General features: G+C 36.0%; 6 protein-coding genes across 9 annotated transcripts; 3 read left to right on the forward strand and 3 right to left on the reverse strand.

The window, feature by feature from the left end:
• The first annotated feature begins 29 nt into the window (after positions 1-29).
• On the forward strand, positions 30-3372 carry LOC114518164 (tRNA (cytosine(38)-C(5))-methyltransferase-like). Of its 3 annotated transcripts, none has more exons than XM_028538105.1 (13): positions 36-115; positions 289-398; positions 754-830; positions 1008-1079; positions 1172-1237; positions 1310-1355; positions 1482-1505; positions 1597-1680; positions 1953-2391; positions 2541-2586; positions 2682-2742; positions 2835-2964; positions 3199-3372. In XM_028538105.1, exons 1-13 carry the CDS (start codon positions 49-51, stop codon positions 3303-3305), a joined length of 1329 nt encoding a protein of 442 aa, XP_028393906.1. In that variant the 5' UTR covers positions 36-48; the 3' UTR covers positions 3306-3372. The 3 variants fall into 3 exon arrangements, with proteins under 3 accessions (XP_028393908.1, XP_028393906.1, XP_028393905.1); XM_028538104.1 differs by having other exon boundaries at positions 2832-2964; positions 3199-3370; XM_028538107.1 differs by lacking the exon at positions 289-398 and having other exon boundaries at positions 30-115; positions 2832-2964; positions 3199-3370.
• Positions 3295-5781, reverse strand: LOC114518165 (N-terminal Xaa-Pro-Lys N-methyltransferase 1-B-like). Of its 2 annotated transcripts, none has more exons than XM_028538109.1 (9): positions 5508-5778; positions 5201-5299; positions 5083-5119; positions 4824-4936; positions 4674-4724; positions 4482-4551; positions 4180-4303; positions 3991-4092; positions 3295-3599 (listed from the first exon to the last, which is right to left on the reverse strand). In XM_028538109.1, exons 1-9 carry the CDS (start codon positions 5592-5594, stop codon positions 3581-3583), a joined length of 702 nt encoding a protein of 233 aa, XP_028393910.1. In that variant the 5' UTR covers positions 5595-5778; the 3' UTR covers positions 3295-3580. The 2 variants fall into 2 exon arrangements, with proteins under 2 accessions (XP_028393910.1, XP_028393909.1); XM_028538108.1 differs by lacking the exon at positions 3295-3599 and adding an exon at positions 3606-3702 and having other exon boundaries at positions 5508-5781.
• Positions 5782-5997: 216 nt separating this feature from the next.
• On the reverse strand, positions 5998-12843 carry LOC114518163 (protein BZZ1-like). The gene is made up of 20 exons (XM_028538103.1): positions 12689-12843; positions 11744-11852; positions 11459-11528; positions 11250-11339; positions 11092-11154; positions 10899-10961; positions 10605-10721; positions 10368-10448; positions 10060-10215; positions 9841-9921; positions 9036-9106; positions 8636-8747; positions 8217-8403; positions 7956-8053; positions 7615-7810; positions 7376-7410; positions 7154-7297; positions 7000-7047; positions 6808-6894; positions 5998-6493 (listed from the first exon to the last, which is right to left on the reverse strand). The coding sequence occupies exons 1-20, from the start codon at positions 12786-12788 to the stop codon at positions 6386-6388; spliced, it is 2016 nt and encodes a 671-aa protein (XP_028393904.1). The 5' UTR covers positions 12789-12843; the 3' UTR covers positions 5998-6385.
• A 990-nt stretch (positions 12844-13833) lies between these two features.
• On the forward strand, positions 13834-15843 carry LOC114518387 (progestin and adipoQ receptor family member 3-like). Its single transcript, XM_028538371.1, has 6 exons — positions 13834-14291; positions 14455-14617; positions 14723-14875; positions 14988-15185; positions 15277-15367; positions 15467-15843. Exons 1-6 carry the CDS (start codon positions 14125-14127, stop codon positions 15673-15675), a joined length of 981 nt encoding a protein of 326 aa, XP_028394172.1. The 5' UTR covers positions 13834-14124; the 3' UTR covers positions 15676-15843.
• Positions 15844-15888: 45 nt separating this feature from the next.
• LOC114518385 (membrane-associated tyrosine- and threonine-specific cdc2-inhibitory kinase-like) lies at positions 15889-23187 on the reverse strand. Its single transcript, XM_028538368.1, has 18 exons — positions 22884-23187; positions 22417-22469; positions 22250-22294; positions 22093-22175; positions 21862-21948; positions 21734-21772; positions 21554-21626; positions 21325-21447; positions 20622-20820; positions 20408-20468; positions 20250-20292; positions 20064-20105; positions 19672-19765; positions 19444-19521; positions 19211-19313; positions 18921-19013; positions 18617-18743; positions 15889-16218 (listed from the first exon to the last, which is right to left on the reverse strand). The coding sequence occupies exons 1-18, from the start codon at positions 23098-23100 to the stop codon at positions 16174-16176; spliced, it is 1605 nt and encodes a 534-aa protein (XP_028394169.1). The 5' UTR covers positions 23101-23187; the 3' UTR covers positions 15889-16173.
• On the forward strand, positions 16600-18575 carry LOC114518386. Its single transcript, XM_028538369.1, has 2 exons — positions 16600-17277; positions 17648-18575. The coding sequence occupies exons 1-2, from the start codon at positions 16620-16622 to the stop codon at positions 18172-18174; spliced, it is 1185 nt and encodes a 394-aa protein (XP_028394170.1). The 5' UTR covers positions 16600-16619; the 3' UTR covers positions 18175-18575.
• Positions 23188-23389: the final 202 nt, after the last annotated feature.

Below are 23389 nucleotides of genomic sequence, written 5' to 3' on the forward strand. Positions count from 1 at the left end.
TCGTCATCGCGCGTGGCTCTCGCGGGATACGGCAACAAAAATTTAAAGATGGCGTCGACCTTAAGAGCGGTGGAATTTTATAGCGGTATAGGAGGAATGCATTACGCCTTAAAATGTAAGTTAGAAGCCGGTTTAAATGTTTAATGGTGTAAAAAGGGTTTACAACAGGAAACCTCGTAATATGATCGAGCATTAGTATGCTTCTGAAGTTGGCTGACCGCTGCTGGCCAATCTTAACCTCACTTTTGTCTTTGTCTTCGAGTTTAATTCATCCATTTTCATTTGCAGCTTGTGGTGTTGCTGTAAATGTCGTAGCCGCTATCGATATAAATACCATCGCTAATGAAGTCTACGCACACAACTTTCCTAACACAGTTCTATTAAATCGAAATATAGAGGTCAGAAATACCACTAGCGTAACTTAGTAAAAATATCTCTGGGCGAGTCAGCTATGGAATTTTCTTGATTGTCCTGACCCCTGAAGTATAGTTGGTCTGATCTTTCCTTCTAACTGACAAGACACCTTTTCTCTCCCATGAGAACATCACTGACCTTGTTAGTTCAAAACTTACGTACTTTTTAGGTCACACCGTCAGGCAGAAATGTTTTCCTCGAGATAAAATGCTTTTTTCTGACAAAAAATTATCGCGGGGAATAATACCGGTGTTCACACGCGGTCCATTATACATTACTGTTATTTCTATCAGATCAACCCACAACCACTATATATATAAACATGCATTCACACTGCAGGGAATCAAACTGGAAGAATTCAAGAAATTCGATGCGGACATTTTCACCATGTCACCTCCATGCCAGCCGTTCACAAGGTCAGAAAACGTTTGTGCAAGAGGTTGCAGTTTTCATAAAACAGTCTTGAGGTTTATACAACTTTCGTGAAAACTTTCAGTTCAGCTTTGGACATGAAATACGAACATTTGAATTGAGCAAAGAACGTTGAAATATGAACAAAGAATTGAGAATTTTCCATGGTCTATTTTTCCAAGGCAAGGCAATAAGAAGGCGTCGGATGACCCGAGAACCAAGAGTTTCTTACATATCATGAAAGTTCTTAGAAGGTACATAACTTCATGGCGTTTATCCATAATCCATTGAAACTTTGCAATGTGAATATTCTAACGGATATCGAAATATTATTATCTCAATCCAGTTTACCAAAACCTCCATCGTACATTCTGATGGAAAACGTGAAAGGCTTCGAGGTCTCTGAAACCAGGTAACGAAATGATTGTGAACATAATCAAAAATCAGGAAACTGCTTTAACTCAAAATTGATATCGGTTTCTAGAGAAGAATTTATAAGAACCTTACGTGAAACTAACTATGCTTTCCAGGTACGAGAATTTGATGTTACTTTGGTATTTCCTTGAGTAAACGCCGCGTAGGCGTTTATTCAAGGAATACACAAAATGTTCGGCATGCATGCACGGCTATTAATTCCATTCTTCTGTGTATTACAGGAATTTTTGTTGAGCCCAATGCAGGTAAACTGTTGTAGGTTACAGTACGCTGATAGTTTTTTTATGTTACTATATATGACATAAATATATGATGGTTTTTCTTCCTTTTCTACAGTTCGGAGTGCCGAATTCAAGACTAAGATACTTTCTGATTGCTGTGCACAAACCATTACAATTTCCTTTCAAAGAAAGTGATTCAGTATGTGGCATTGAAACTGATTTATTTCTTTATTACTAACTACCCTGCATATCATTTCGCTCATCCGCACTGAACAGAACTGTTCCGAAAGATCAGTTTTGGAATATCAGAGTCACTCGAATGCCTCACTTGAGTTTGTTGTGTTCAACCCTCTGAGAAAATAGGAGAAGCCTGAATGAAATTTCGCAACCTAAATCCCTAAAGATGGATTTGCGTAGGAAGGAATATTGGGTGACGCAAGAAACACAAGCAAATGCTTTTTCTTGAATTAGATAATGGAGCACCTTTCAACATCTCTCGGCTCGAGTTCCTTATCTTTTGACCCAACCTCTTCGTTGCTCATCAAAGACAATCCCAGGCTGCACTGCCCAGTTTGCAACCAACAATCTAATGAACTTTTAAGACACTCGATACCTTCATCAACTGAAACAACGAATTCGAAAATCCAGGATGCAAAAGAAGAGAATCCTTGCTCAACTTTAATCGACGTCAAGTGTGAACGAACAAGTTCTACAGAGAAAAAACGAGGATTAGAATCAACTTTACCGAGCGAGAAAGTCGATGAGGAATTATGCCATAACGATATGAACGATTGTGACCGAATGTGGGCTAGAATAAAAAATATCCAACACTTTTTAGAAGATAAGAGAGATCATTATGAAGAATTTTCATTGCCTGAAAATATTCTAAAAAAGAAAGTTCTTTTAATGGGTAAGAATCATGCATGTGAATGATGTGATTTATTTCATTATGCCCACCGCAGGAAATACTAATTGAATTAGGGGTGATCGAAGGATTGGAGTTAACCGTGCGTGCTCAATTATACGAAGGAAACAAACCAATTAACAAACTTTTTCTAGATATCGTTCAGACGAAGTGCAATCATTCCTGCTGTTTTACAAAAGGGTAATGCCTGTCAAAGCACAAAACATCGCCAAATTTTCAGTTTTTAATAGAAAGACTATGACATAACTTGTTAATTTAACTACAGTATATCATAGGTATGGTCATTACGCAGAGGGGACTGGATCCATATTACAGATGTCATTTTCAGATGTAACTGTAAGTGGTAATAAGTAAACGCTTGATTATAGCTTTTCATCATTGAAAAATCTGTATTGTGAATCGACTTTTTCACCGCTTGTTTCTAGCAGTCCAGCTCAATATTCGAGAGATACAAGGATGCCAGGGAGGAAGAGAGGATAAGAATTTTGGCTCCATTAGGTCTTAGATACTTCACACCAAGAGAGATAGCAAATATCCTTTGCTTTCCAGCCGAATTTGGTAAGATATATATGCTTTATAAATTACAATTGGTGTATTTTCACGTCTAATGATAGTCAGTGACGAATCAATCACGCTATAGAAGGGGTCGGTTGTACGAAGGCGAATAGCGCTATCCAGCGGATAGTGATTTTTCAATTAACTAAATTTCATGTTAGGCAAAGCCAGCCAAGGTAAAGCTAGCGGTATTTTTTTCTAAAAGAGTGAAGTGCAAGAATATTCTTTGTTTTACAGGCTTTCCTAAGAACGTGACTACGAGACAGAGATATCGTCTCCTTGGAAATAGTTTAAATATTTTAGTTGTCAAAGAACTTATGAAAAAAGTTTTCTTTGATGAATAAACGTGATAATTAACCAATATTATGCTCGCCTATGTATTCTTCAAATAGTTTGAAAAATTGATAAAATTTCAAGTATTCCCAAATAGATTTGGTTAAGAATCATATGTCACTGCATCTGTTGCTTCCTGCAAAATTAGTACCATTTATCTCCAGGTACAGCCTGGGGTAAAGAGCTACCCAAACACTGTCAGCAATACTTGCAATGGTATCATTGTTCGTCCAGTGAAACATAATTCCCGTCAAACAGAACGCAACCTCTGGAGATTCCCGGCTTCTTACGGACGCAATGCATACCTTGGGGAACATAAGACATGCTTTATGAATTACACTTGAACTCCACATGAATACCAAGGGAAAATCTGGTGTTTGGTAGCATCAAATAAAAGCAGTCTCGTGCCTGGAATTATAACCCAGTGAGATGATAAACAGGGTGATAATTTCATGTCCAGAATCCACGAATATAATCCTTGATTCTAATCCTTTAGTATAAGTAGTTGGGTTAGGGTCAGGTTAGGATTAAAAGTTAGGATTATATTCGTGGATTCTGGATTATATTCATGGCTTATTACCATAAACAGACAACCGTATATATACGACCTAGATATCGTATTTATCTGTTTGGAAATTCTTACCTTCAGTTCTTGCATTTATATGAAAACCAAACTTTAAAAATACAGGGACTTACATTTTCACTTTAAAGAGTCCTTTAGGAAATCCTTTTTGGACGTCTTGTTTTATCACATTAAGGCCCGCTTTTACAAAAAGTTTCTTTAATCTTTTGTCCGTCCTAAGAGCAGAGTTATACTAGTTACTCCAACTACTGGTGCATTTTATTGATCTCAATACTGAATATTCATATTGTCTTTTATATTACCTTGTGATGCTGCTATCTTCCCTGTCCGTCACAGACCTCTTAGATGCAACATTCTCTTTTAGACATATTAGGCCATTGGGAAGCAAGGCTGTTTGACATTTTTGTAGAAACTCCACTAAATCATCTGTAAAAGTTTATAGTGCAAAATATTGACTTGTGAAAGGTGTAATGTAAGGTTTAAAAATTATAATGGTGATCAGACCTTAATGGAGAAAATAGTGAATATTGGCTCATCTAAACTTTTATAACTTTCTCAAAATTATTACGCTTACTGAAGCCAATTAAACAATACAATTACCCACCATCAGTCAAATATAGTAGGACCCATTGAATCCAAATCAAACTGTAGCGTTTGGCTGCAGGTGTAAAATCCTGTAAAGTGAGACAGGCAAGAATTCCGTTACCCTGAAATCATCTAAGGCAATTTAATTCAGGAACTGAACTAGGCATGTGTAACATTTCCAGATTGTGTAAGTTGGACCTAATTTTCATACCTGCAGGCCACTGCAAAAGATTTCTCCAATTTTTTGATAGTTCTTCTCACCCTAAAAAGGTGACAGTCATAACACATCTAGTTTCAATACAGCAATGACAAATTATCTAAACTTGACATTCTTGTGATGCGAATGAGCAAATATATTTACCAGAAATGCTGGTGCTTGATCAACAAATGTTTTATCCTGTTCTACCATGTCAACTTTTTGGAACAATGGCAACAAAAAATGTTTAGTGACCCTGCCAATACCTGCTCCACAATCTACCAAAGAAATAGTAAATTTGTGAGCATGCTGACAAAGGAAAGATAATGCATGGTATGATATAGGTTTATGGTGCAAGGTATATGGATTATGGACGTACCAAACAAACATGTGAATATAATACCATCCATGTACTAGTACTAACCTAGAGCATAACTGTTGTTCAAAAACCCACCATTCTTCTAAAGGCAAATTGGGCAATAAATGATTATATTGAGCACATATTGGCAAAACAATATGCATGTTATCTAATATTGCATTACCTCTAAAAAATCATTGATAAATTCATTGGAACCATAAATGTCTGTTGGTGAAACATACGCATGACCACCAAGCATCCCATCTACTGTGGGCGAGACATTCTGGCCAAATGGAAGATTTACACATCAGTAAATGAAGACAGCTTTTTGATTTAAAAAAAGGGTATTTTTGGGCATGCTTTTTGGGAAAGAATTCTTAAATTATTCTGGGTGCTATGTCTGAGTCTAACTATGGTCTCTCTGCCTAGAGGGAATGACCACATCGTACTTGTACGAATTATAGTTCAAAGTGCCTTTTATTCAACCATACCTTCCAAAATTCTTGAGCATCTCCGTACCATTTTTCAGGATTTTCCATACTTCCTCTACTGTCATCATCCGCGGGCTCTGTTGCCATATTTATTTATTCCGTGCGGATAATTTGCTGCTGTAGAAATAAAGCGATAAAAACAACCACCGTTGGAGAAATACTGTCCGTTCGAGGTTAAAAACAAGCCAAAATACAAGTAGCTGATTACTAAAACAATTCGTTTTTTAATCAAAATTTATCAAAAAATCCCGCCATGTTTGTTTCTGCTCGCCCTAGGTCTATTTCGGCTATTTGTCGGAGTGCGCATAGTAATTCTCTGGAGAGTGAAATACTAGGTGGATTATGGCTTGTCTTCTTTTAAAAATAAAATTAAAAAAAATATCATTAAAATAATAGAAGATTATCAAAATAATCTTCTTAATCCAAAGACATGTTGTCGACAATATTTAACGGCAACATATTGCTACCATACTATCGTTTGCAACCCTTTATATCATATATTTTATATATACATCTAAAATTGCTATTTCTATAACTATAATGTCTCAATTTTGTACAACTACAAGAATAATTTATTTAATGGGCAATTCTTCTTGCATCTCGCTTAAAGCTGGCCTCACTGTAAAACCAGGATATGTAAATAACAAGCTTTATCAAAAGCATCGTCATTTGTCCAAATTCACTTGCGAAATTACACCACAAAGTCTGGTTGCCCATGACTTCCTTTTGTTCCAGTTCCTGCTGTTCAGATGCCTTTTTGGTCCAAAGGGACATTTACGACCACGTTTTAGATTAACAGGCGTAATACTAGTTTACAACCACTAAAGCTTTAGGGGGCGTCTAGCAGCGACACTTTATCGAAGACCTGTCTCACATGATTATCTTCCTACAAACTTCTCGACATACGTTGAAGGAAATATTCCTTCTCCGTCGATCCCCCGTCCAACCATCCATCCATTACCTTCGTCCTCGACCAATATTAGAATCTACACGGGGGGACGGCGAAACAGTTAAAAACAGATACAGCTATCATTCAAGCAATCATATTAGATCATTTGCTTGGTTTAGGCATTAGGTTCCCTTGAAATATAATGGTGGATATTATCAAGCAATGAAGTTTCTTCTTGTAATAACACTGCACGGTTTCAACAACAAGAGATTGCTCTTTCTAAACCTGATTCAGTTATGATTGCTGCTGTAGTAACACTGAATCAAATTATGCAAAGTTGACTTCTAGGGAGGAATGTGAGGGATTTACCCTGTAGCTATCCTATTCAAGCATTCCTAATTTGAAACATACCTGTCCTTCGGATATAGACAACTCGTCGTCCTCCTCGCCCACAAAGTCATACAAGCATTTGACGACGATATCTCCGTCTTTCATTTTCTGTGAAATGCAGTATATGAATTTAGATGAACTTCCGAGAAGCTTTCAGTAAATTGAGAAGAGTAGGAGAGGACAGAGGCTGAATTGATTGTTAGCAGCACTTACCAAGGCGTAAGACGCCGGGAAGAAGCCAGCTTTTCCTTTGTACGAACCCTGTGAAAATTCAACGTGCAATTTGAATTTGCCAAAGTGAATGAACACTATTTTATGCAGCACGCCTCAAAAACTCCGATTTACTGCAATATACTATTGGACTAACCTCCCACCAGTCAATTGATGAACTGTTTAATAATGTTACTCTTTGGCCAGTTCTGATTGTTAGGTCCCCTGGTGAATTACCATCGTAGTCGTAGAGAATAACACACTGTTCTGGTTTTTTCTTTAGAGCTGGTTTGGTCGGAATCTAAGACGAGTGGAGGAATTTGAACTTTTTGATACCAACATCAGCCCATAATGGCCGTAAATATATAAAATTGCATACCTCTGGAGGAGAAGGCACGATACTTGGTGATGAGCCTAAAGAATTGATTGAATACGAATGACTTTAGGTTGATAGTAGTAATGATGTAGGGAGTAGTGGTGGTCGGAGAGATAATTGTGGTGATGTAGGGATGATAGTAGTGGTATAAGGGTGGTGTAAGGATGATAGTTATAGTGATTGTGTGATAGTGATTGATAGCAAAGGGTTGTGTATTAAAATGGCTAAACCCTCGTTCGTACCATAACTGCCATTAACAAAGATGGCTCGTCCTTCAGCCGAACTACCGCTGTGCCGCCTTCTACGAGCTTTGGGCGCAGGTTTTGCAATATCAATATCTGAATAGACGTGACTGTCCTCGTCATCTTCCTCGCCATTGCAGGAAGTTCTCGAGTCGATAGATTTTGATCTGATTGCGAAAATTCTTGACTGCGGACGCTGAAAACAATAAAGAGGATTTAGACGGGTACGTTTAATGTGGTTTATGGTTCTAATGGGGCTTATTTATAACGGAACTTTGGAAAGAAAAGTGAATAAGAAAAACCGAGTAGTAATTCAACAAACATTCTCCTAGTTATCGTACCTGTTGTGGTGCTCCAGAACAATAAGGTACATTCATTTCACACCTCTGATGCACAATCAATTTACAAACTTTGCAGCGAACTGTTGGCTTGACGATTCCTGAAAATCAAATATCATCTCTGTGAGTTACATAAAACTTATGACCACTAAACAGTATTATAATATTTATTGATAGATGACCTATTGCATCAATAGATAGAGCAGCTATTGCCAGAGTTGGTGTTACTGAAGGGGTCCCATCTATTAGAACACTAGAAATTACCAATTAGAACGCCTTTGCAGTAAGCACACAAAGCTGGCTTTTTCGTGATATGGGTAACAAATTGGTGAGCAGCTTTTTCATTATTGTCTCTTTCAACTGTCGTATAACCATCGCTGTCGTTATCTTCAACATCTTGGCTCTCCATTGGACCCATGTCTTGTATCATGTCTTTCGTAAACAAATTTAACTGCAAAGTTTGATATAAGGTTTAGAACAGTACAAGCATTAAAAAACAATCTGTGTTTGAATTGAACCAGATTCTTCGATGATATTTGACAACGTAATCTACAGTTAGGCGTTGGTTATTTCGACCAGGATCATGTTCTTTGAATCCCGGCTAATCGAGATAATTATTCCAGCCCCAAAGACAGCAGCAAAACACTTATAAAAGGTTTAGACAATAGTAGGTGACACGGTACCTGTGCGGTGAGAACAGCGAGGTGCACTCGCTTTTGCTTCAATTCAAAATCACTTTTCATGATATCTTCAGACATTCCTTCTGCGTTTCCATACGAGGGATTGTCGAGATAACTAAATCATCAGAATGAATTATGATTATGAATTAAGGTCAAATACTTTAACATTTTCACTCATTTTAAGAACCACTGAGCCCATAAAATCTCCCGCCTTCGTTTGAAGAATGGTTATATCATTTCAATATTCAATAAGTTAGCTTGGTCTGTTCAATATTGTTTGACCTTTTTGGAAAATTGATGAAGATAGCCACTGCAGAACGCATAACGCGTGATCATATTTTTTGCCTCTGGCCGTCGTTTTAATGCCATCTATGGATAAATCTATCTAACAGACACCTCTTACCTATTTTTCAATTGTCTCAGTGATTTCAAAGCTGTTTGATCCTTATCGACTTGGTTTACAAAGTCTGACATCTAGACGGCAATCCAGAAAAAAAGGAGATATTTTGAATTGCGTTTCCGAAGGGGCGGATCATTGAAGCGCCGCCTGATAAACAGAGGCCATGGCATGAGACAGGATTAATCTCAGGGTTTCACCCACGTAAAACGGATGTCCGACACCCAAACCACCTACAAGCTTACTATCATCCGCTCCATGATTTAAAAGCAAATGAGATTTTTACGGTGTTGTTAAAAGTGTTTATAGATAAAGAGGGCTGAGACGATTTCTCGAGCACGACCAATGCATAAATTGATAGCTTTTGCATTACGTGAAAGCGGTCACGATAGTAGATAACTCAAATCTCCGTTATTTATCAAACCAAAAAACTTTTTAGGAATTTCCTTTTTTAAATTTCCATCATTAGACATTAATTATTTAATAGCAAAACTTGCGATGTTTACGAGAACAATGTATTAGTGGGTCACGGAATGTGAAATTGTACACTTTCGGCTTCGCAACTTCGGAACGAAGTCAACACATTTCGAGTTAACCCTCGCTGTAGTCGATGCCTGTGGACCGAGTTACATTTTTTGGATTTTTAATTGTACGAATGAAGCACAACCGTACCACTACCACAGACATTCGTAGGCGAAATCCCCTTGTTTGACCCAAAAGGTGGGCGGACGAGTAGGCGTTTGTGTTTAGACCCAGACTTTATGCAATAATGTCTTTAATAAGGAAGGGCAGAACTTTAAGTATTGTTTACCCTTTGATTCATCTGGTAATACTTTCTCTTCAAAGCTGGTTCCGTCAAAGGATTGAGCAACATTTTCACCCCTAGAACGTCCTGAAAAAAGCATATTTACTTCACTTTGAGATTAATTAATAATGAGGAGCTGACCATGTAATGTAGCAAATGCAAAGCTATCAGCACTGAATCTTAGTCTATATCAAATTTAGAAAACTGACATTAAATGTAATTTACCGAAGTGGTTGATTCGTCTGGGTTATCATGTGATTTTGTGGGAATTTTGACTTTTCCTGCTCCAAGCGACTGAACATACTGACATAGATCATGATTTACATCAACCAAACTGAACATTTCTTCCAAAGATTGTAGTTTCTGAATCCTGTTGCTCAGCTGAAAATTACCATAAACACCATTACAAATAGGTATGCTCATGTGGTTGTCTTGTTAGTGATAGTTTGAGACATTAAAGTAATGATGTAGGCTTGTTGTCTAGATTTTAGTATTTTCGTTCATTTTTCATGTAAGCACTAAATGTACCATACTTTTTCCTGGTGTGTTTGTGTCAGCTGTCTCATGAGAGTTGAATATGAACTGCCAACCTCATTCAAAATATCTTGTGCATCCTAGAAGAGAAATGTGCCTGTTTCAATCCTTAACTTGGACACCTAAGGCCTTTATTAATAACAAACAATTGATCAATTGACCAATTGATAACAAACAGTAAATGTTAACAATTAAAAACGAATGTTGGACACAACTTGGTACAATAATTGACATACAGTTAGCAACTCAGGAATCATTGTATCATACAAGGCTTCATTTGTTTTATTGAAACCAGAAAGTTGCCAGACATAATCATTGTGACAGTTGAAACAGATGGTAGACACATGTTGCTCCTATATAGGTGTTAAAAGTATGAAATTACTTTGAAGTGTAAGTATATACATGCTAAAAGTATAAAATTTGCAAAGGATGATATTACTACAATACATTATATTACCCACCCACAAGCTTTTTTATATAAAGACTACAATAGTCAAAGTAAGGATCATTAACCTATTATAATGACAAACCTTTTGTGGATCTTTAGAATATAATTTATATTTTCCCCATGAATCAGCATAATCTTTAAAACACTAAGTGAAAAAGTATTTCTAATTTTAGTACACTGCTAAAAGATTAAAGGAGACAAAAACATTTTCAATACTGTAATTTCTCTTTTTAAAAACAACAAAAACATCCTTTATTGCAAATGTGATATTGTACCTTTGTGAGAGCTTCTTCTTTTTTATCAACTTGGGCCTCAAGACTTTCACGATGAGAAAACACCTGAATATTTTAACACATAATTAGATTAGTTCAAACTCAGCACCTAGTGAGCTCATTCAAGTATGAAATTTTAAATTTAAGACAATGATGCATACCTTTTTAAGAAGAGTTTTTTTCTTTGAGGCACGATCAAATAAAGGCACACTGATGCTGTTGACAAGTTTCTGTGAAAGTTCCAATAATTCCTAGAAAAATAATGAATTGGAAGAAACTTTAATTTCATCTTTAAATCCATATTACTTAGATTACATATCTTAGATATTTGTAAAGTTAAAAAGGGTAAATAAATTCTTGCAATCCTCACCTTTGCTTCTTCCTCTGTATCAGTGAGTAAATCTTCCCATGTCTTTGATATACTACCCAATGCTCCTTGGCTACAACAGACAAACCAGAATTTGAATACAAGAGTTACAAGACCAGTAGGGCAATGAAAGTTTAATACATTGTATATCCCCTTCACTAAAAATCTACGCAAGGGGGATTTTCAAAATTTAACACTGTTTTTCAACTGTTAAGTTCTCATAAGCACTAGTGCAGGTACCATAATAGGTTTTGGTAATCAATCTCAACACTTGAACATCTTAACTACCTTTCCTTCTTTATTTCATTGCCTTTTTTTCGAAATGTCTCAACAGCAGCAAGAAGTTGTGTTGCAGCATGCTCTTTTATCAAGCATACTTTGTTTATAAACTCTGCAACTGGATAATGTAAACAGATGAATTTGTTAGCTTTGAATCAGTTAGGATGACGCTTTTATTGTAATTGAGACTAAAAATGAAACCTTGAGTCTTGACAGCTTAACATAAAGTCCCAAAATGCTCAATGAGTCTTTAAATTAATCCTGCTGTCAATTTAAGGTTCATGTCAGGCAAGGCTATATATAGTTTCTTTTCAATTTCCACTGGGACAATTTGTTAAATAAGATACACAAAATTTTGTTATGTATATATGCAGATAAGTTTGTCTACAGAAAGCCATGTTATTATCTAAATTTCCCTGATGAATTCAGAGGATAAAATGTTCTCAGAATAATAGCTATAATTTACAAAATATGCTACAATTGTTTGTTTTATTGTTTATAGGTATTCTCCATATGACACCAATAAAAACATCCACATGACTCCCTTCATAAAATATGTGAGTTGAAACATTGGAACCTCGGTTTCGATATTGTTTCTTTTAAAACTTAAACCTTTTTTGCTGTGTGCGAAAGATCAGCTAGTATCTAATATGTAAATACGCTGCCAGCCAACCACATGTTCAATTATTTCAATGGCTAAAAATCATCTGCTATATACTAGCTGAATATTAAATGTTCAGCTTAGACTGCTAGTGTATTAATATTTAATACAGCAAATGCTGTCTGAGCAATTTACTGCGATACTTTCCGATAATACAAGGCTGAAACCTCTACTAGCAATGCTCAACAATCGCATAAAGTACAAAGCTAATAAAACTATCAAAAACAGTCTGATCGATATATAGTTATATACACCTTGTTTTTAGTTTGGGCTTTTCGGGCAATAATACTGACCTGTACGTATTTGTTTTATCGTAGTAAAAACACTGCTCTTCAACGATTCGTTGAGGGATCGATGGGGCAAATCCCTGAGAGAAAACTCCGCCTCGTTCATAGCTTAAAAACTGTTTCTTTTCGTTTTGAAATACGTATTATTTACTCTTCAAATATTAAAACGATCCTGTATGTTGATTACTTCCTTAAGTATAATCCCTATAAGGAGAGGTTGACCATATATGGCCAAATATATTTTGGTTATGTATTAACTATTGTAGCAATTTGTTAAAACATGGAAAAATTTAACTTATTAATTGCGACGAAAACAATACAAAAATTCATATTTTGAACCAAGACCAATTGTTTGTTCAACATGAAAATTTATTGTATTATTTTACTACACTATATGCAGTAATCAAGGGGTTTTTCGTTTTAAAAGCCTCAATATATCGGTATTCATTTTCAATTTTCCGGATGCCCCTCATATCTGTAGCAATTTATGCGACATGATAAAATAGACAATAAAAATGAGCCAATATTGGATGATTTCCGAGCGTAGTCAGACATTTCCTGCGGACCCAAGTCACTTTCATTCAACAATAGTGACCATTAAATGTAAAGTTGCGAACCATATCATAAGGGCATTTTCCCTACATGCTACATTGAAAGGTGAAGCACTTTTTTATTAATAAATATGTCAAAATTATGACAGGTTTTTAAGTACTACTTGAAATCGTAAAGAAACACATTGTCTTTGAAACTGATATCACTGTTCAAAGATCTAAGATCATTTGGCAGAAATTCAAAAATATAACTTATTTGAATTTGCGGTTGATAACTGAAAAGGTTATGTCCAATCGTATAATGTAAACAAACGCTTTTCTTATAAGTTATAATTTGGACTGTTATATTTTCTGAAACGGGCTTGCGTTTAAATGAATCTGAGCAAGAGTCTGCATCCAGAAAAATCCAAAATATAGACAATTTTAAAATTTGCAGCAACTGGATTAATTTTTATAATAATTAGAACGGTAATTAGAACACAGACATAATGTTAGTAAATTTAATAATTAATCATTAATATTAATTGCATCGGAAAGACCCGACCGGTAGTTTTCTTCGTTTGAGAGATGTGAAATTTGAGACTTCAAAAGTTCATCAAGTGTTCGTTTTAAATTTTTCAAGTAATTTTTTTTGAAAAATATTTGCCGTGTGGACTTCATTTGATCTTCGGGAAATAATTTTGAGTTCGCCAAAACAGTTTTAACGAATCTTGCAAAAGACAAGCGCGTCAAATGGACATGCACTGTAACCGTTGTTTTATATATCGCTGTTGTTTATAAATATACCGTATTATAAATGCATTTGACAGTTTATGGTCACAATAAACAACTGTATCTATATATATATACATATGATTAGTAAATTGTACAGACAATCAGAAAGCTTTTAAAATGAAGGACATAGAACAGGGCTGGACCGACGATCCGTTTTTTAAACAAACAAAGTCCAAAGATATAATTTTGTTAGATTATGGGGAGACGCCGTATTTTTTGAGAGGAAATCCTTACATTACGTCTGGCTACCGAGCATATCTATCTTTTAGAAAATGTTTGACAAGGTGAGTGTTTAGTAGTTAGTACTGTGTGTTTATACATATACCTATATAATATGTTGCAAGGTTATACTCCAAGACATGGAAGCGAGGCTAATCAGACCAATCTTCCCTCTTCAAGAGAAATTAAGAATGAACTCCCAGAAAATTCATTTGTTTACTTTTACAGTTTATTTCAGTTAAACAATGAAACAATGAATATTTGGACTCACCTTCTTGGTTTCGTCATTTTCTTCATTCTTTTCATTTACTCCAATTCTGTGACAATCCCCAGTTCCCACGGAGGATATATTGATCATGCGGTATTCACATGTTTCCTGCTCTTCTATCAGGTAAACCTTTGCCATCAATTGTTCTGTTAGGTTCAGGTCAATGAGCATTTAGGGCATTCAGTGCCTTAACTGTGGGTCATTTCAGAAATATACTTTTTTTTGTAGTTTTGTATGCTGTGCTCAGCAGGTTACCACATGTTCAACTGTCATTCTGAGAAGATATATCATATTTGGCTATCTTTGGATCTAGCTGGGATATCATTAGCTCTCTGTGGATGTTATATACCCAGTGTATATTATGCTTTCTACTGTCAACCTGTAGGTTTTAAAAAATAACATCACTTAATTCCTTAATTTTATTCAATATATACCTTTGATATTCAATGCCAACAAAATTATACAAGTATTTATGTGAAGTTATATCCTATAGAATCTCCAAGCAATATACATGACCATAGTGGGAGCAATGTCCCTTGTTGCTTTATTGCTTCAATTTCATCCGCAATATTTCACTTCACTCTGGGCCAATAAAAGGTTAACATCCTTTGGAGTGATAGGAATGTTTGGAATGATACCATCACTTCACTGGATTTGCATACATGGTGGTTTTACACAGATTATTGTACAGGTAAAGTGTACATAGTACCATTGCCTGCTTCTGTCACCATCATACAAACTTAACAAGATCATCTACAGAAACTAGGTTTTTCTATTTTTAGGTATTTTTCCCTAAAGTTGTGACTATGTATATATTAGGTGGCCTAGCTATTGTAATCTATGCATTCAAGTTTCCTGAATGTGTTTTCCCAGGTAATTTAATGGCCATAAAACCAGATTTCAAAAGCCCTTGACAGTTTAGATTATTACTCTATTCCACTACTGACCTCTTTTTCACTCCTTAAATTTCAGGTCGTTTGAACTTCATTGGAGCTAGCCACCAATGTTGGCATATTATTATAGTCATAGCATTCTGTTGGTGGTATAAAGCCAGTGTCCAGTTCTTCAATTTTCGGCAAGAGTATGGTTGCATGGTAGAAAATGTAGACTTGTTTAGCATGAGAACCTTTACTTCAACAGAACATAGTCCATCATTGGTTTCTGTTAGTATAACCAGGTAACGCTGGTAAATAAATTAGTCCTGCAATGGTTGTTGTACATAGGTAGTAGTACTACTAAATAAAACAATTGAATGTTTCTGGAGTATTGAAAAATGATAGTATACTATACACTATAGTATTCTACAATATGCCACTACCAAAAAAACTTCAGAACAGGCAAGTTTCAATTGTATACTTCTATAATCTTGGAGCAAAATACAATTGTACATACAACTCACAATACTTAGTTATTGCGTTCATTTTTTAGGATCTGAGAACTATCTTTTTTTCTCGTTTATTGTGTATTTCTATATTGAATTCTCCAACACTGCGTCACATTAGTTGGAGAAAACTCATCTTGTTTGAGGGGACGTTTGTTGTTTCTATTTGTTCACATTTTGGCTTTGGATTTAGTGTTTCACTATGATTGTGTACTTAGTACTTGGTTTGCCGAATGATACAATGGTTTGCTACACGTTACCATACGTGGTTAGATCAATAACACCCTACTTCAATGATCTATAAATCTTTTGTCTTCTGGTCTTTGGCAGCGTCTTCGAAAACCTTGGAGAAAAAACAAATTTATGCGTTCAGGTCTATTTCAAAAATCCTATTTGGCAGATATCATATCGGGGATTATTTTCTCAAGGAGGCAGGATGAAACGTTTTCGAGCAATTTCACGCAAAAAGAGAGGATTCAAACACCATCAAAGATCGAGGCAATATATTATTATATATTAAATAAATTACTAATACAAAATAAAAACGATAACTTGGAAGAGAACAACCTAGTACAAAAAGCCTCCCTGTACACATTAATAACACATAGCTTGAAAGTCATTCATTACATTGGTAAACGTAAACCTATGGGTTTGGAATGTTTGGAATTTCATTAGTAATTTGACCTGGCGTCACGGCTATTGGAATTGCGTGTCTGATCTACCCGTTATTTCAAGAAATTGAAAATGTGTTCGCAAATATTTGCTCGTTGGAAGAAGATGAGAGCGCCTAAAATCGTGCACATGAGTTCTGTGCTTTTTTTCGTTCTTTGCATACTACAAGGCGTGTTTCTTTGCATCTATCCATGCAAATATCTCGACTACTGTTGGGTGTTTCTATTCCTCGTATGTTTTATTACCGCATCCTTCATGGCAATATATCTCCGGTTTCAGAAAACTATACGCGACCGCTTCAAATGGATTCAAGAAAACGGTTATCAATGGGATATGAAGAGTGCGCTATGGTGCGTTTGGCTTGTGTATAGTCTGGGTCTAATGGTGACCGTTGCCGTAATTTTCAATGGCGTGATAAAAGCTAATCACGAACAACCATGCGCTGATGCAAACGGCAATTTCTCAGAAATTTTCAAGGATGTGAAATTTTGTCGCACGAAAGATAAGGAATTACTTCTGAAGACTGGAAAGATCTGTGCATCCAATGAAACTAGCAAGATGTTCTGTTGGAAGAGTAGAAAGATCGGCTTACTTCCAACGGACGAGTTCTTTGGACCGAACATACTAAAAACAACCTTGTGCGCGACTCCAGTGTTAATGCTTCTACTCTTGAAATCTGCCAGAGCTCCGAAACGTGACAATAAAACGACGCAATCCCAAGATCAAACAGGTATATATAATCGTGGAAATTCCAAATAACTTATTCCTCTGGGCATGTATCCCGTCTACCTACCAGGGTATTTCATTGGGTTTAATGGTAATGCAATGCAAATTCCTTACAATATTCAATAAGATTTTTATAGTGCCCATGTAGCAATAATATTCAATAAGATTTTTATAGTGCCCATGTAGCAATAATATTCAATAAGATTTTTATAGTGCCCATGTAGCCTAATTTTTATGAAGAAAAGTATGTCAGTTTCTGTCCAATTCGTATTTCTGTTTTCATTATTATATACATTAAATGTAAGTGGTAATAATCATAGAATGCACCTATATCAAAATTGTACATCAATAAATGAATTGCATTACAATTGCAGGTGGTAATCAGAACGTCGAACCTGAAGACCCAATTGAAGACGAAGACCTGAAGGTTTTGTACTTCAGAGCGACTTTGAATCTCTTCGATGGAATAGAAATGCTTGAAGAACTCTTAGAACATGGAACACAAGGAATTGACGTTCCGTTACGCCTTGAAACAGCTATTTTGGTTTGCGTTTGTCTTTTTTATTTCCTTTCATTCCTCGAGCTTCTGCATTTAGCATTTCGATGCAAAGATGACGAAGCGAATGGAAACAGCAATACACAGAACGACGACGAAGAGAGAAGAAAGAAAATGTGGGGGGTAACTCACGTAGTAAACACGGTTTTTCAAATCGGCTTGAATTTATCATTCTTTATCCTACGTATGATCATGTGGCTGTCCTACAAGCGCGAGGCAGCAATTTTCATTGCTAAGAATTTAATCTCGATTGTGATGAATATTATGCCGTTTTTCGTTGCCAAAGGTTGGGTTGATGTCAAAGATGATGATAATGATGGCGACGTTAAAAAGGTGCATGCATGATGATTTTGACGATGATGACGTTGATCTTGGTGAGACTGATGATGGCGATGATGATGATGATGATGGTGGCAACGCTAACCTTAATGATATCGGTGTTATTATATAATGGTGTGTACCAAGTCTAGAAGTCACAGTATAGTAAACTAACTTTTTTTTCAATATAGTATGCATGCTATTCATAAAGGTAATCGTTTTCCCGTACATATTAGCCACTACATACAATATATTACATAGATTACATGTTTACACTAGCTGGACCGGATATTCGCGTAAAAGCGTTGGTTCAAAAAAGATGAACTTTCGATGGGGAATTTTGTGAAATATTTTGCAATGATGGCAACTATATTTGTTTGATTGTCGCGCATAGAAAAATATTTAGCTACTTTGGGAAACCAGCTATACCATAGTATTATTATAATAAATCATAAACAGTTTAGTTTACCTCGAGTAGATTCTTAGGTCCAATATGCGTCTTGAGAAAAGAATCAATGCCACCAGGTCCTTTTGTCGACTCGGAGGGCGGGGTATAGTTGAGATGAGGACTGCTGTTAGCCAGAGGTGGTGTTACACTACAGAATAAACAGAACAGTTCAGTTCTTTATACTTCTCTTTGGCATGCAGCTTGTGTCAAAAGCGTTCTACAAGACCATTGGAAGATGGTTTAAAATATTTTCTTTCAAACAAGAACGATTCTTTTCCCAAAATTTTTCTATCCATGTAAACTGGCCAATCTTTTACATACATACCTTCCACCGCTCTTCCTGTCCAACCAAGGGGAGTGTTTTGACAAACATGTGTGGAACGGAGAGCTTCCTTTCGGTGATTGAGAACCATCATCGCTATGTTACATCATCAATTAAAACGTTTTCAGGTTAGTCAGTTTTAGTCATCAAGAAATGATATATAGGGCAGCTTACACATGAAACAGGAGGAACAGTTACGAATGCTTAGACTTGTGTGTACAGAGATTTGTTCACTCTTTTGCATCCATCGATGAAGAGCATCGCACCTGATCTGATAAACATAATGTACCAACCTCTGTATGTAGGATCTTGATATGCTCCTGGGTGATAAACTGTTTTTCAGGCAAAAAGTTTCATCAACAGAACTGGAGAAAGACGTCATTCCAAACACACTATCTAAATGATTAAAAATCGCAAACTCCGAGTTCAAACACCGTTCAAAGACCGTTTAAACTAGCAGAGCTAAACGGGCTTTGCACAACCAGCTGAAACAAAAAGGTAGTATATTACTTTATAAATTTAATACCTTCTGAGGAGAGACTAGAATCGAACATGTTTTCATTTAGCAGTTCTGTTGTGCTGGATACGCGAAATTTATTGGAATCTATAAATAAAATGCAAAAAATATTCATCAATGACAATACTCACGATTCGAACACAGCGTCACGACAAAAAAATATGTGACTGCCTAGAGCTTTAAAACAATGAAATAACGTATAAATAGGTCGTTATGTGAAAAATGACGGAAACTTACTACAAAGCAGTTTGAAAGGCTTTATTACAAAAATTTGCAGAATCCAGAATATTATAAAGGTGAGTGGATAAATCATTCTTCTCAAGCCAGAACACTACGAGAGAAAAGGAAATTAAGTTTCTGGGGAATTAAGGAGGATTTATACAGGGTGTCCCAAAAAAAACGCAACCACTTAAATATGCAAGAATAATATTGTTCGGGTTTGCACCATAGTTCAGCTAAAATGACTTTTAGCATTGTAAATGAAGGATTAAGAGCCATTTTCAATTCCCAGAGGTGCTTATCTATTGCGCTTTAGAGCTGTATTAATGTTCTGCATATTTAAGTGGTTGCTTTTTTTTTGGGACACCCTGTAGTATAGAAAAGCCACAAATAGGACTATTAAAACTGACCACTGCATTGAATGTCTTCAAGCGTTTTCGTCTACTGTTTGCCTAAAGTGAGATCATGACATGGGATTTGTTTCATCAGTTATTTAAAAAACTTAAACAACAACTAAGAAGATACTGTGCATTTATAGAAACAGCTCAGAAAGTTGAGAAATACATCCCAGATTCTCTATATCATGTATTTGGTACCTTCATTACGCACGGTTCAGCAAGAATATCATCGACAGTTGGTCTTTATCAAAGAGAACAAAGTTTTTTCTACAATCGGCTTTTATTTGAAAACTTTGGACAGTTTACACAATAGAGAAGCGATCGATATTCAGCAATCAAAAGAATGTAACAATAACCTATTTTGAGATAACGGGCTCATCATTCTTCTTATAAGGCATGATAGTTCCGGCGACAGACCTGAAAATTTAAACAGGAAAAAAATGGTTTCGATGAGGCTGTTTTTGTCTTTAAAATGAGGGATGCTACTAATTTCTAAAACGCCAAGATCGACTCGAGCTCTGGAGAAGAGATTCTTTACAGAGTCTTTACATGAAACCAGCATATGTGTACCTTGTAAGAAGGCGTTGGGGATCTGTTGGTGTCTCAACTGTTGCCAGGTATCCCCACCACGAGGAAGATCCAAATCACAAGCAACCTCCAAGATACTGATGCCCAGACTGAAGATATCAGCTGCTTTAGAAAATCTTCCTTCCAGAAGTTCAGGAGCGAGATACTTAGGATCACCCTCTTGCGCTTCGTTAAAATGACGCTAAAATATTGCGAGGAACTTCAGGTTATCACTGCAACTTCATGTACTTTCTCAACTGAAACAGTGATGGAAGTCTACTAACCATAAACCACTACACCCTTCCCAAAACAATACAATAACTAGGGGGTTGTAGGAAAGCTATGTATGTCCACCGGACAGTGGTTTTTTTCAGTCGTTCCAAAAATTACCCGTTATTGAGGGTAAAAACGAACTTAATTAAACCTTAGCATTTCTAAGTTGAGAATTCTCTTTGATAACTGTGAGCTGTGAACCTGTAGTTTAATTGCTTTTCAGACATTTTACAGCAGTTGAAAAAATCACTATCTGGTACCGCTGGATAGCATTCGTGCAACTGCCCGTCGCCGGGTGCTGTTACCCACATATTTAGAACATCCTCACCCCCAGGGTAATTAATCATGAAATACAGCTAAAGAATACTACTTCCACATTTGAGAAAAAATTCTTCAGACTTGAACTGGGGCAATCAGGTCGTACCATACTCACCCCAGAAATGTCAAGTACTAGACCAAAGTCAGCAATTTTATACAGTCCATCTAAGCCAATCAAAACGTTTGATGGTTTTATATCCATATGTATCATATTATTGTCATGGAGATGTTTCAGGCCCTGAGAAAAAACAATATGTATAAGTAGGCACACCTGTGCTAAATATATAAGACAGGTGGTATGTCATGCATACATTGGAAAATAAGTTACATGTGGCACACTTTACCTGGGTTAAGTCAACCAGGATATCCCAAACATTTTTTTCATTTATATTATTATTTTCACAAAAATCTGTTAAACTGAAACATAATAATTGTGATTTGAGTGGTTCAACATTACTTAAGCTTTATATGGATTATTTTCTATGATAATCTCAATGTAACAATTAGAAAATCTAATTTCTCACTTCATGTTACAAAGTTCTGTTTGAATATAGAGTTGCTGTCTGAAAAGATAAAAAATGTTTTTAGGCTAACACTTAACATGTAATAGTGTAATGTAATTTGCTTTAATTTTGTAAATAAAAATTGGTACCTCTCTTCCCAGGCCTTTATCAACTTCACACAATTAGAATGCTGTCGTAATCTCTCATGTCTCTTTACTTCATCCAGTCTTTGTTGTCTGAAAGCATTCAATTTATTATAGAAACTGAACGTCCTATAGTGTAGCTGTGTGGTGACTTTGATGGGACATGTTTTGTCCATATTCGCCCCCAAGGTTGATCAAAGTAAATGCAGCTAGCATATATTGCAGTCAAACAAGTACCTGTCAAACTCTCCTCGGAACCTAACTCTTGATTTCTTCACGGCATACAAACATCCATCCTCTTTACTTTCAACTTTAAATACCTGGGTATTGGATATGCACAGGTTAAGTGGTCCAAATAAAATATAAAAAGTTCATTTTCAGGAATCCAACTTACTTCTCCAAATGATCCTTGACCAAGTTTACCAACAATTTTGAAGCACTGCATTGATTGAAGATTACGTAAAATAATAGCTTAATACAACATGTATACAGAATGGCTTGGTAAATCATTGAAATATTTAATGCCTGGCTTTATTACACAGACCAGTCACTGACACATACCTGTTCAAAATATGGAACATGAGAGGTTGAATTGTAAAAAGGACTCTGTAAAGCTACAATAACGTCAAGGAACCAAAGACCAAAATAACTCTTCAGTTCATTGTCATTTTGAACATTGCTTCACTGGACTTTATAAGTACATAAGGGATATATTGTTTATATCCTAGTCCCATCTATAAAGACTATAATGGTATTACAAAAGACGTTTATGATTTTTATCTTAAAGTAAATAGTATTATTGCTGAAAAATATCCGCACAAGGATATTTTCCAAGCTAATAATATATACATACACTACACACACATACACCCTTTGGCATATCAGAAGCTAAACCATATTATTTCGGCCAATATATTAACTTTGTAGAAAAATATTAATAGTAAATGTAACAAAATTGTGACTACTACTTGATCACATTTCATCTTGAAAATAAACTCAAAAATCTTCAAATATTCACAAAAGGATACTGTCTTGCTTTCCCCCAAAGCTTACTCGTTGTGGCCCTTCAGAATATTTTCGCGTGTGTTTAAAAATCCGGCTAACTGGCGGTGCAGATTTAACAGGTGGTCGAGGTGGCTCGTGAAACTCGTCCAGACGACTGCGAATTTTCGCGCTTTTGTGGCTAAAAACTCCTTCATTCATGAACACCGGTGTTGGTATAGGACTCTTTAGACTCTCACTCATCTTTTTAATAAGTTTCCAGTTTCAAATAGTCGAAATTCTGTTTAAATTTTAAAGGAAGCGAATACCAGATCCTTGTTTGTTTTTCTTCAAAATATTCTGTCAACTCATTGTCTCGAATTTGGCGCCAAACCTCGTTTCCACTGCGCAATTACTTCCGGTGTGATGTGTGAACCGCGGGAGAATATTCCTGTCGAATAGACGGGGTTTTTGTTCCCCTGGGCTTTCTGCTCCGGGGTGCAAACACCGACCCGTATGTGTATGATTGAAAGTTGGAGCAGCATGTACAGAA

Source organism: Dendronephthya gigantea, unplaced genomic scaffold (genome assembly GCF_004324835.1).
Source record: "Dendronephthya gigantea isolate DGI-Jeju-01 unplaced genomic scaffold, DenGig_1.0 000010F, whole genome shotgun sequence".
NCBI lineage: Eukaryota > Metazoa > Cnidaria > Anthozoa > Malacalcyonacea > Nephtheidae > Dendronephthya > Dendronephthya gigantea.

Excerpts from the sequence above, each read along its gene's own strand:
- LOC114518163 (XM_028538103.1), bottom strand. The coding sequence starts at position 12,788 with ATGAACGAGGCGGAGTTTTCTCTCAGGGATTTGCCCCATCGATCCCTC. Across the intron at positions 8,054-8,216 it reads CTGCAAAGGCGTTCTAATTG|GAATCGTCAAGCCAACAGTT; the intron begins GTAATTTCTAGT and ends TTTGATTTTCAG. Across the intron at positions 7,298-7,375 it reads TCGTGCCTTCTCCTCCAGAG|ATTCCGACCAAACCAGCTCT; the intron begins GTATGCAATTTT and ends CACTCGTCTTAG.
- LOC114518165 (XM_028538108.1), bottom strand. The coding sequence starts at position 5,594 with ATGGCAACAGAGCCCGCGGATGATGACAGTAGAGGAAGTATGGAAAAT. Across the intron at positions 5,300-5,507 it reads ATGCTCAAGAATTTTGGAAG|AATGTCTCGCCCACAGTAGA; the intron begins GTATGGTTGAAT and ends CCATTTGGCCAG. Across the intron at positions 4,552-4,673 it reads TCTTTTGCAGTGGCCTGCAG|GATTTTACACCTGCAGCCAA; the intron begins GTATGAAAATTA and ends CTCACTTTACAG.
- LOC114518387 (XM_028538371.1), top strand. The coding sequence starts at position 14,125 with ATGAAGGACATAGAACAGGGCTGGACCGACGATCCGTTTTTTAAACAA. Across the intron at positions 14,292-14,454 it reads TTTAGAAAATGTTTGACAAG|TTTATTTCAGTTAAACAATG; the intron begins GTGAGTGTTTAG and ends TTACTTTTACAG. Across the intron at positions 15,368-15,466 it reads TCCTGAATGTGTTTTCCCAG|GTCGTTTGAACTTCATTGGA; the intron begins GTAATTTAATGG and ends CTTAAATTTCAG.
- LOC114518386 (XM_028538369.1), top strand. The coding sequence starts at position 16,620 with ATGTGTTCGCAAATATTTGCTCGTTGGAAGAAGATGAGAGCGCCTAAA. Across the intron at positions 17,278-17,647 it reads GCAATCCCAAGATCAAACAG|GTGGTAATCAGAACGTCGAA; the intron begins GTATATATAATC and ends TTACAATTGCAG.
- LOC114518385 (XM_028538368.1), bottom strand. The coding sequence starts at position 23,100 with ATGAGTGAGAGTCTAAAGAGTCCTATACCAACACCGGTGTTCATGAAT. Across the intron at positions 22,470-22,883 it reads CTTTGGGGGAAAGCAAGACA|CTTTACAGAGTCCTTTTTAC; the intron begins GTATCCTTTTGT and ends ACGTTATTGTAG. Across the intron at positions 19,766-20,063 it reads TGAAGACATTCAATGCAGTG|TGTTCTGGCTTGAGAAGAAT; the intron begins GTCAGTTTTAAT and ends TTTCTCTCGTAG.
- LOC114518164 (XM_028538104.1), top strand. The coding sequence starts at position 49 with ATGGCGTCGACCTTAAGAGCGGTGGAATTTTATAGCGGTATAGGAGGA. Across the intron at positions 831-1,007 it reads CCATGCCAGCCGTTCACAAG|GCAAGGCAATAAGAAGGCGT; the intron begins GTCAGAAAACGT and ends TATTTTTCCAAG. Across the intron at positions 1,356-1,481 it reads AAACTAACTATGCTTTCCAG|GAATTTTTGTTGAGCCCAAT; the intron begins GTACGAGAATTT and ends TGTGTATTACAG.